General features: G+C 42.1%; 1 protein-coding gene across 2 annotated transcripts; it reads right to left on the bottom strand.

Moving 5' to 3' along the window:
* Positions 1 to 53: 53 nt before the first annotated feature.
* On the bottom strand, positions 54 to 11,404 carry ric8b (RIC8 guanine nucleotide exchange factor B). Of its 2 annotated transcripts, XM_046393055.1 has the most exons (11): positions 11,245 to 11,404; positions 11,007 to 11,099; positions 10,531 to 10,578; positions 9,810 to 10,439; positions 7,824 to 7,918; positions 5,848 to 5,998; positions 5,539 to 5,637; positions 5,225 to 5,369; positions 4,929 to 5,073; positions 4,668 to 4,787; positions 54 to 2,203 (listed from the first exon to the last, which is right to left on the bottom strand). In XM_046393055.1, the coding sequence occupies exons 2-11, from the start codon at positions 11,088 to 11,090 to the stop codon at positions 2,095 to 2,097; spliced, it is 1,626 nt and encodes a 541-aa protein (XP_046249011.1). In that variant the 5' UTR covers positions 11,091 to 11,099; positions 11,245 to 11,404; the 3' UTR covers positions 54 to 2,094. The 2 variants fall into 2 exon arrangements, with proteins under 2 accessions (XP_046249011.1, XP_046249012.1); XM_046393056.1 differs by lacking the exon at positions 11,245 to 11,404 and having other exon boundaries at positions 5,539 to 5,634; positions 11,007 to 11,231.
* Positions 11,405 to 11,758: the final 354 nt, after the last annotated feature.

Here is an 11,758-nt window from a genome sequence, read left to right on the forward strand (position 1 = left end):
TTTCCTTTTTTTTTGATAAGGTTCATGTAGTTTGCCTCCAAAAATGACAACTATTATAATTCTCTGATTTATTAGCATTTCAGTGGAAGCCTCACTACATAAACAAGTTTGGTGCTATTTACAAAATGCGAAGAATGTGTAAAACAAAAACTGTTCCCATCACATATGTTCTTTCCACATGGAAAAGTGACCAACATAAAGTTTTGATTTATCCCACTCAGACTGTGGAGGAAGAAGAGCATCTGTGTATCAGACCTGTCATGGCTCACTCAGACTGAAGATGTTCTCGCCTCTTTGCACCTGTGTGAAGCCCAGTCCAGATCACAGAAATATTTATATGCTTATCTGAAAAATTCTGTGTGTGAGCAGGCAACAGTAGTGATTAACGCATCAGGTGAAAAGTGTGTTCACGATTATCCATCCATCCATCCATTTTCTCTACGGCTTTATCCGTCGGGGTCGCGGTTATCCCAGCTCAATCGCACAGCTGATCTCATGATTATTCACCATTAAAGAAGTGAATCGTCATTTATTACTGTAAAAATCAGACATATTCTCTGATTAAAGTAATATTCACTTATTCTGGATTTTTACAGAGAAATCCATCTGAGCAGTTTTCACTCCGGGGGACAAATCTGTTGTGATTAAATTAAATTGTACCAACATAAAGAAGAATTATTCAGTTTACATGCCCACTAAGACTGTGGATTTATATAAAATTAGCAAAAACATCAATAAAAACAAAATATATATCACTGATTTAACCTGGAAATTTGGCAGAAGTAACATGGATTAGAAAACAATCACTGCAGCTGATAAATTTCTTTGTCAAGAGTTCACAGGAGGCAGAAACTATCGTCCCCCGCAGCAACGTGATGCATTCCATCTTAAGTTCTCATTTTAAATGAAGCCAAGTTAGCCTAACTTGGTGTCCCCATTACAGTGAGCCAGGTTAGACATTAATTCAGAAAGTTTCCTCAGGACAACTGACGTGCAACATTCAGAATAATTACAAAACCACAAACAGACCCACTGTGAGGTCAAACTACCCACACTGCATCTGCATCAATCCGCCAGCTCATACTGGACAGGCTCTGTGATTTAAAACCAAGAACAAGGTGATTCTGTGATACCATGTTTAAACGTGTGTGTGTACAATGTGCACTTGATTCATCTAGAAACACAAAGAGTGGACAAAATAATCAGCTAGCAGATAAAATACAAGAGAAGGTGAAAAACAACAAAGCACAAGTGAAGGAATGATTATTTAGACCCAATTACCATTTTAACATAGCAGTTCTTTCAATAAGATATACAAAAGCCAGCAATAATTATATCCTTACCTCTATTGTCTCAAGCAATACAACATATGAGAAAGGTGCAACAGTAACCACGGAGGCCTCCTATGCATTTTGAGTCTTTCTTTCACGTATCAAGTCCACTTCCACTTTGGAGAATGGATTAGTGCTGCAACAGGACCAGGAGTTTCAGCTGTGTCCCGGTTCAGGGCTGGATCACCATAAGTCAAATTTCTACACTGAACATGTCATAACGTCACATTTGCCACTTCGGAGGACACCGAATGGGGTTAAGGAAGGAAGCTTATCATATTTGCATTCAAGTGGTCACGAGTCACTGGAAAATATCACTTAAACTAGGCTAACGTCACTTATTCTGCAAGGTGTCACGTGGACACAAGTACCTTTAACTTGATAAAGTGTTCGCTGGTTATGTTTCATTTCTTACAAAACACATTACAACTCTGCTATCACAAAGTGTGCCCCAGTTGCCACTGTTAAAACCTTTTAGCCAACTTAGGGCAGCTTCCTGTTAATATGAGTTGAAAGGTGGAGCCTAAATTCCATCATTGATTTGGGTTTGAGTAGTCCCGTCAGACTGTACTGATATGTGCCAATACACTGAGGTTCTCATTTCTGCTCTACACTCATTCTGTGATAGTTATCTCATTGAGGACAGAGACACAGGTTCAGCTTTGAATGAACCACTTTGATTGGATCCAGCCCTTGAAATAGGACACAGCTTTAGAAGTGCTGGGACCCGATGAGCTTACCCTAGGCCTGGATGTGCAGTGCACTAGTCAGAGTCTGATCCTGAGTTGTCCTCAGGTACATTACAGAGAGTTTCCTCAAGAGGAGCTAACGTCCCGTCAGGTCTGACCCCCATTGGCCGGATCACGTGCTGCCTGTGAACGTGAAAAAGAAAAACACAGGAGATATGCGCATGTTAGATAGAGGCGAGATAGATAGGACATCCCAATGGACACGACTGTCTTCATGTATATTTTCAAAGCTAACAAATCTTACAGATGAAACCCAATGCTGTTCAGGACCCTTTGTATCCATGGACAGTCTTAAGTGGGCTTTCACTTGTACATCTTCACTCTCTCACATTCAGAGCTCGAGGACCCTCACTCGGCGCACACTCGCCCCTGTCTGGCCATCCTCTCTCCCCCTCTGCCCTCCTCCCCTCCTCTCCTGTGGCAGTTTAATTACAGGATCAGCGCACGGACTAATCTCCTCAAAGCCACGGCTGCCCCTTCATCCTAATCCAATTATACCTGCACTGTGTGTCACCACTCCCTCTAAGATGATTTATCAGAGAATTATCCATCACAGATTTAAAAAGGACCCATTTGCATTCATTTGAAAGAGATTCAAATATAAATGAGCGTGTAATTCCTACTGATTCCTACAATTAAATCGAACTTAGCCTGGGAAAACTACAGGTTAAGTTCTTCAAAAGGAGACAGAGGAGACCTGCGACGTGGTTAAATCTGAAAATATTTTAAACCTGCAGAGAGGCACCACCAGTCCACAGCCAGATATAACACTGGTCAAAGTCAGCAGCTAAAACGGGGACTAATGAGAAAAAGCAAACAAAAACATGTAACACCATCTCTCACAATTGGAGCATATAAAGAAAAAAATAAAACTCCCTCCTGTTTTCCTCAGGAGTGGCAGAGGACTGGGCGTCAGGCAGATGTAAGAGGGGCTGGCGGGTGGGGACGCAAAATATGTGCTAATTGGAGGACCAGTTAAGCAGTTACGGGAGCACATTCTTGCAGTGGCCTGACTGATCTCCTTAGAGCCTGTACTGAGGAAGCACCTCTCCATCGTCATCACAGAGAAGAAAGAGGGTTCGGCCTCAGAAAGGAATCTTCTTCTTCTTCTTCTTCTGGGCGCACGTGCCTCATTACAGCTCAACCCCTTCCTCGGCTCAACAATGACGAGGTCAGCTTTCTTATGTCTGCACATTTGTTCACCCGTGTCTCTTCCTCTTCCTCTTCGTCCACGTTCCACCCCAATTGCTTTGTCTAGTTGTGGCTCTGTCTCAGTCCACTCCCCGTCTGGCCAATGACTGACTCCTCAGAATGAGAAGAATAAAGTCAGGACACACGTGTTATTAAAAACCTGAATGCGACACATAAAGGAACCGGGACCAACAAGCCGACTGTGTGTGCCAATTAGGTGATAATTAACGGCGAAGCGGTAATGATGGTGCAGTGGCGTGCCGACAGCTTCCCTTTACTCTTGCTGAATGCTGCGGCGTGCTGGAAGGCCAGGCCTAATTGAAACAGCAGCTAACGACAAGAGATTCTTCCTTTGATGAATGGGTTGGCAGGGAGCGAGCTCACTGTTACCTTTGTACAGACCTGACTAACGTGAGCTTCAGCTCGTGAAAGGTCAACACCAATACAGCAGGGCTTTTGGCCGAGGAAACAATAAATAATATGAATAATTTCAGCGGGAGAAGCATCATCTTAAAGGAACACAATTCATTATTTGTCAAAGACTTCTGTGGCATTTTCTGTTTGTCCTGTTTGTTTATTAGTTGGCAGCATACCTGAAAACGTGTGTTTTTCAATCTTGCTATTGAATTTTTTCATAATATACACATGCCAAACCCAGTTAAACACAGTGCCAAATATCTCAAAAACCTGTCAGCAGATTTGAATAGAATTTGGTGGAAAGTCAGACCTTGTGCTCTGGATAGACTTGGTACATTTTTATGTGGATCTAGATAAAGGAGCAGAATGCAAGAATTTCCCCAGCTGTGTCTATTAGGACACAGGTCTCTGCTACCAAAAGGTATATCAAATCAAAAATCTGGACTGCTTCAAGGACTGTTGTATGCAAGTGGAAGAGTCAGGCAAGGCCTGTTTTTGATGAATAGCTAAAAGTATTGACCGACATGGTCTCTTTTGAATCTGTGATACCAAGGAATAATTAGCAAGTTTTTTAAGGTATATAAAGAAACATAATAAATGTAAAATTTTCACCAACACCTCTTACTTCTTATGAAAACGTGTCATTTCATTTTGTTGTACTTGAGTGGTGTTTTATTTATACTTTGTGTGGCTTGACTTACATTAGCTGCCACACGTGAGAGATTTGTTTTGTTTTTTGCAGTGACTACCATATGCTGTATTGTGTTGTATTATTGTTGTTTATATATCCGAACACTTCCGATGTCCTCAGGACCAAATGGTGTTGAACATGTTCTTGAGACATTCCCAGTTTGAGTGCAGGCAGGACCAAGGACACCCCCCACACACACACCTAATTATTACCAAATTAACTGAGGGGGTTCTGCAGTCCTGAGCAGAGTTATGTGCTCTCTAGATCCTCTCTTGTTGTTATAGTTACCTTGACAACTTGTCAAACATATTGGCCAGTTTCTCAGCTTCATACTCCTTCTGCTCCTCTGTCATTTCTTCAATGGGGTTCGGCATCGGCTCCTCCACGTGACCGGTGATGGGGTTGATGCTGAAACAAGCAGATGACAGCAAACTTAACGTGCAGATGCAAACTGATTCTTGCATTTACCAACGCATACACATTCACGCATTGAACAAGGTGACATCAGATTGTTGATGCTTCATTCTCGGCCCTGTACAGAACACTCACAAGGGTTTTGCAGATTTGTATTCCTCTGTGTCTGAGTCCTCGTCTTCAGAGTACTGAGTCTCTCCTCTCCCTCCTGCGAGAAGTCCTCGAGCCACCAGGAGTCCTGCTGCGTTTCCATACCCCGTGTACTTCAGCAGGTTGTCAACTACAAGAGCACACCACAGGTACAAAAGCTTGTGAAGTTACAAATAATATTCAACGTGACAGTGAATCGTGCTGCAGCTGTAGTTTTAATGTCTCTAAAGTCGCCATTCCTACTCTATCATTATTGTAATTTCTTATAAGCCCCAACTCACCGTTTTCTTTGCAGAGTACAAAGAGAAACTCTGCAGCCGTCTGCTTCACACCCATGTCAACATGTGTCATAAGGCGAACCAACTTGTTTCTGATGGTGGAGCCGATCTCTGGCCTGATCTTCACATCTTTCAGTGGGGGAAGTACCTGAAGAAGCAGACATTATGAATACTTCAGATCCTCGTGAGATTTTAGCTCTTTTTCTCAGACACTTTAGTAAGACAGATGCTTGCTTTCTTGATTAGCAGGAGAAACTCAATGCAACTCGAACAGGGTACCACAAACAGCAGTTTAAATTAGTTAGCAGCGACTGTACCTGAGCTTTGATATATCTGCGGATCTCCCTGTGGTGTCTGGAGCCTTCAGTCAAAAGGCTGAGCACTGGGGTTAAACCCTCCTTGTAGTTTGAGCCCTGCTTGGAGTGACACAAACCACAGACACTTCACAAGCTGGAACAGCAGACAGATTTCAGTTGCATATTGCAGCATTTGTGCAAGGTTTTAGGACCTCTCAAATGTTTAAGAGTAACCATCTGCAATACGTAAACAGATATAATGGACAAGTCACCAGTGTGTAAACAACGTTGCTGGTTCGCTCTATATTTCCAGCAGAGGATGAACTTTACCTTGTCGATCCTTTTCTCCATGAAGTCGAGTAACACCTGGACTGCATCCATGTTTTTCCCACTATATTTCTCTTGTCCTCCCTGGACAGGCACGTTGATGAGCACGTCCAAACAGGACACGGGTAGGTTATTCAGCAGGTTGACTGCATGGCTGGAGACAAAAAAAGATCTGATTTTTTTAATGACATCAAACTTCAGCTTTAGATATTTAACAGTTGCAGCTAAAATCATCTGAGATGCCACAGGGTCAGAAGTTTGAAGAGGTCAAAGGTTCAAGAACTGAAGAACAAGTTTTAGAACAACAGCTTGTGAAAAGATTAACGAAGTCCAAGGAAAGTTCCTTCAAAGCCAAGGAGCAGTCATCTCTTGCATTTAATCTACATTTTGGAACAGCTGAGAGGGAGCAGCCAGAAGACCTCAGGCTGGGATCTGGCTCACATGAGGTAAAGGGAGCTTCAAAGTAAAGTATCATTTAATTTAACTCCCAACTGCGCTACATTGTTTAATCTACACAAATCTATGTTGTTGAGACTGCAATATACAGGAAGTAAAGTTTCATAGTCAAAGTGCTGAGGAGATATTTACGCTGTTAACCACTTTGAAATGTGAACCTGGGTCAGATTCATCGAGGTTGCCGAGAGCTTTAAGCTCTACTTAGTCTGTATAATTGCATGATTACTGTCTGAGAACAGCAGCCAATTAGAGACAAATAATGAGAAAGAAAGTACAATAAAGTAAAGAGTAAAATACAGTAAAATGGTGAATATCAAAAGCAAAAAAGCCAGACAAGCAGTTAGATGAAAAAAAAGTAGAAAGACAATCTAATATTGTGACAGTGCGTAGTGCAATCGGCTGGTGTAAGGTTGTTTGTGAAATGTCTCTGAGCAATGCACACTGAATTTAAAGCTTATGATTTCTAAACACTTCAAAATTGCTTAAATTTGGAAGTATTTAGAAGAATCAGCTTTATTGACAGTATATATATATTTTTACATACACACTGAATTTGTCTTCTGCATTTGACCCATCCTTAGTTGAACACACATGCATATTGGGGAGCATATTGGGGGTTAAGTGCCTTGCTCAAGGGCACATTCGCTGGCTAACGGAGGGGGGGGGGGCATTTTTTTTGTTTCGTATTAGTCACTCCACCACACCAAAATTTTTCCTGCCCGTCCAGTAGGGGAATCAAACCGGTGACCCTCCGATCACAAACCGCTTCTCCAGCCTCTAGGCCACGGGTGTAAATACAACAGCCCAACCTGTAATTTTCCTGTTTTCTACATAAAAACAAACTGTTCACACTCCCTTATTCCCTTTAAACTGGTTTTGCCACATAATCACATTTAAATTAACAATAAGTCACATCAATGGGTCAACCTGACCATGACCAGTTTGGCCACCAAACTGACAGGTCAAGAGAAACATCGGTCACTTAAACGTGACACTGTTTAAATTTCAATGTCCGGCCACAGATTCTTGGCATTCCTGCATTAAATTACCATGAGAAGAAGATACTGCTACAGTACCACAACAGCTTTACAAGAAGAAACAGCCAACACAGCTCCAAAGAAACATCGGTGTGTGTCTTCCTCCCACGATACTGCAGTCTGCTATCAGACACATCAGTCTGAATGTGCAGTGAGCTGCCTCTCACCCACAGCTGCTCAGTGGACACTCTGTGCTTGTCCAGAGGAGTGTGTCACAGCATGGATGCAACATGGATACAAGACAGTTCACTGAGTGGTGGAGGGACTTTGTTAATCTTTGAGCTTTTCCATACAAATCGGTTTTAAATTCTAGTAAGACACACAATCACCAAACACAGGGGTGAGAAAACATATTTACATATACATACTTATACATACTACATACCGGGAGTGGGCCATTGGCTTTTAAAGTGCAGAGCGGTTTCATTCAACGTAGCTCACTGAAGGAGATTCAACTAGGAAGAGTAGTGAGAAAAGACCTCCCACCTGTGCGCTTCCTCTGTCTTCTCCTCCGTCTCAGTCTTCAGCATCAGCAGATGACGCAGGATGGCAGCAATGAGTCGGGACTGGTGGTCATCGTCCTGCCAAATCAAGGGTGTAGAAAAAGTGAATTCCAGGCAGATGGTTATTATATTATTATTATTATTTGCTCAGATGTAAAGCAAAAACAATAAAGATAAAAAATTCTACAAGAACAGGAACCTGGAGGGAAAGGCCTAACAGCAAATATGTAATTCAGTGAGGCATCACAACCAGTTTAAAAAGCACAACAGAAAGAGAGCAATTAGATAAAGTGAGATCGAAGCTTTCAGTCTAAATAATGGTGGAGGAAGAGGAAATTTGAATTTCTACAGAATCACAGAGGAGAGCAGGGCCAACCTTGAGGCTAATAACTAAACTGGCATCATAAAGACTTACATTGTGTTCGATGCAGCCTTTGCTGTCATGTGTTCCCATCAATTCCAACACGAGATGTGGCATGCATGTTTGACACAACCACCAAGTTTGACAGTGATTCTGAGAAATCAGCTATAGCTACAAACTATTACATGATGACTACACCATGACACTAATCACCAGCAAATATAATACACACTTGACACATACCTGACCAAAGGCATTTGTACCAAATATTGCATGAAATACTACTGGTGAGTTTAGCATAAAGAGGTATAAATAATAAAATTAATAATGGCTGGATTTCATTGAGGCATTGTTCAGGCTACCAACCCCCCCCCCCCCCCCTCCCCAAAAAAAACAAAACAAAACATAAAACCAACTTTTGTAAATCAACTCCATGCCAGATACACATCAGTCTGGAAGCTCTGGCTGCTAAAAGTGTTAGTGTTTTGCATCACCAGCAATCCAAAGAAAACAGCAAATCCAGAGTGATGGAAGATGCATCAGACCAGCAGAACTGTCTGGTGCATGAGAGAGTGAGGGAAAGATGATGGATCTTCATTTCTCAGGTTTCTACACTGGAAAGCCACGTCACCGGTGTATGCAGTTACTGACGCCTACGTGGTTACCACAGCAACCCATACAGATGGGACGGCGATGTCTGGACGCAGAAATCCACTCTGATCACTTGCAAATGACAGTACAGTCAGTCTGTATTAAAGATCTGATTAACAAACTAATCTAATTTGCCTGCAGTCTGAACAAAGATTTAGCTGCTTTGGTTCTAGTATTTTTCATGCTGGCCACTGTGAAAAAGATCCACATTGGAGACGATATGTGATTTTTACATGTGAAACACATTATTACACATCTTGGGAAAAGCTAAAACTGAGAAGAGCGCAAGTGCAACCTATCTAAACACATTTGTGGTTTCCAATCAAGTGTATATTTCATGGTCCTGTGAAATCAACGCATAATGGACACATACAAGTATATAAGGCACAAGGTTTATGTGAAGTTCATTTTACAGTTTATGTTAAAAAAAAGACAGTGTCACTGGTGGATGGATAATATTCAAATATTGTGAAAGTTGTTGTGAAATATTGTGAAATGAACTGTAAAGCCTCTCTGTGTACATCCCAGCTATAAATATTAATAATGACATCACCTTGAAACTGGCACACTTATTCATAAGGACTCCACGTCCCACACCCCTGATGTAGATTTTTTCAATAACTGTCCTGGTACATAGCACCTCACTGGTTCTCACAAATTTCATCTGTGTCTCTAACAGAGTTTTAATTGATGTGTTTTATGTGTATTTACCTTCCTGATACAGTACATATTTTGAAATAAACAGGACAAATAGTGATAGATATAATTCGGTTATTGTGGGAGTCACACATATGATCTTTGTGCACCACGAAAGTCTAATATGTAACTGAACAAATTACCGAGCAACACTTACCTTTTTGGGTAATGCTTACTTGCTCTCAACCTCTCTATATGTATTCAAACGGACAAAACAACTATTGTGCAACATGAATATTAAGTATAACTTTACACACTCACCTCTCCACCAGTAAGAGACAGCGTGAGGTTGAACAAGGCTTTGAGTGCTTCCATTGCTCGTTCATTGTCCTCTGCAGGCATGGGCAGAGCCTGTAGATCTGGACGGGCAGCTTCATAGGGACCAACCCAGCGCACATCCAGGGTGTGCTCCAGAACCTCTGACAGTAGTTTCACAGCATGCCATTCTCTCCTCAAAACCCCTCTCAAATCAGGTCTCAGGGCAGACAGCAGGAAAAGAAGGCGCAGGGTGAACAGGCCCACCTCATGGTGCCTCGTGCGGCCCGTGTGCAGGCTGGCACAGAGGCCATGAGACAGCTGCACATCTACACTAACCTGCTGAGCCGCAGGGCTGTTGTACACCACGTTGCATAGGCACTTTAAGGCCTCCACCACAACCCTCTCCTCCTCCTGTGACAGGACCTCTTCCTGAGAGCTTTTCTGGTTATCACCTCCTTCATCTCCAGCATGCAGCCTCGCCATCCCTCCCAGAATCAGCATGCCCTCCCTGGTGGCTACAGGTGCGAGCACACGTTTGTCTCTGGACAGGATGCGGAGTGTCTCCAAACATGTCTTCTGACAGCTGGGCTGCATCTGCCTCCCAAGTACTGTCAACACACTCTGACACAGCTTCTGGAAGGACACAGAACAAAAACATGACAGATTATATCATAACTGGGATACCATGATAATCTAATAAACTGTTCAGAACAATAATACTTACACTCCGCAGGGTTTCTTCTTTTTGTTCAAAAGTGAAGGTGTGACTGTTCTGAAAAAGATAAAATGATCGTAGTGGACACCAAACAACTCATATGATACAGGCATATTTAACTTGCTTTATTACAAATAAATTCCCAGCCTCTTTGAGTAAGATTAGGTTTAATGCCAAGATATTTCCCACAGACCTCGGAGAAAGTTTGGTAATATCGCAGTGTAACTGTATGTCCAGAAGCCAACACAGTTTGTGAGCAGGCAGCATAAGCTTAACAGTAAACGATGTATCGAAGTCCCGTTGGCCTCATTTATAGGTTTTATTTAACGATGAAACATCAGATATCTTTTGATAGTGCTAACATATTAGCTTAGTTGGCTAGTAAGATGCTTTGGTAACACAAAGCCAGCACTCTAGCTAGCTAGCTAACGTTAGCACCGCCGTTTGTTTTGGTTGACGCAAAAATGAACTGAGTCGCGACTCACCTCTCGATTATACTGCTGTAGAAGCTTTTCAATTTCCTCTTCGTTGGCTGTTTCAAGCTGCGACAAGATATTATCCAAATCCATGGTGGATACCTGAAGAATAGTGATGGTTGGTTTAGGTTTTGACGTGACCAGTGAGTGTTGTGCAGCTAGCTAGCTAGCTAGCTGACCAGCTAGCTTAGTATAGGTGTGTATATGTGTGTGTGTGTGTGTGTGTGTGTGTGTGTGCGTGAGTTACAGCCAGGTCCGCTGCTGTCGACAGGGAAACTCCCCTAGCTGTCTATCTCCATCACCAACAGGGCTGTCCGCTCTCTACACTGGGTTTTGGTTTTGTACATGTACAGTTTTCCTCACGCAAATATCCTCAGCTGTTACTAAGTCTGAAGCAGAGCCTCCATGAAGAAGAGAAGTTGGCTTTCCATTGATTAGATGAGGAGACGAGGAGAATGAATGATTTAGTATTCAGTTGTATAAGTTCATAAGTCTTTCAGTTTTATATTAATGAACCTTGTAAATAAACGGTGCCCAGACTTTTCAGAGCCACAACTGAAACTTAATGGTGGATCACAGACCAGAGGCACACTTACTGTATTGTTAAGATTACAAAATGACACTGGAACCCCAGGATCCCTAAATTGACTGCAAAGTGTCACTCTGCCCACAAGGCTCTGATTCTGAAAAATAATTTATTATTATGAAAAAAAACATGGGGCAATGTCTGCTACTACTACTAATAAGAATAATAACAAAAT

Source organism: Scatophagus argus, chromosome 7 (assembly GCF_020382885.2).
Source record: "Scatophagus argus isolate fScaArg1 chromosome 7, fScaArg1.pri, whole genome shotgun sequence".
Taxonomy (NCBI): domain Eukaryota; kingdom Metazoa; phylum Chordata; class Actinopteri; family Scatophagidae; genus Scatophagus; species Scatophagus argus.

Bases quoted from the DNA above. Each gene is read 5' to 3' on its own strand.
- ric8b (XM_046393055.1), bottom strand. From the start codon at position 11,090: ATGGATTTGGATAATATCTTGTCGCAGCTTGAAACAGCCAACGAAGAG. The intron at 5,370-5,538 runs GTACAGTCGCTG...CTGCTTCTTCAG, and splicing joins GCAGATATATCAAAGCTCAG to GTACTTCCCCCACTGAAAGA. The intron at 2,204-4,667 runs GTAACTATAACA...TCACGTTCACAG, and splicing joins ATGTTTGACAAGTTGTCAAG to GCAGCACGTGATCCGGCCAA.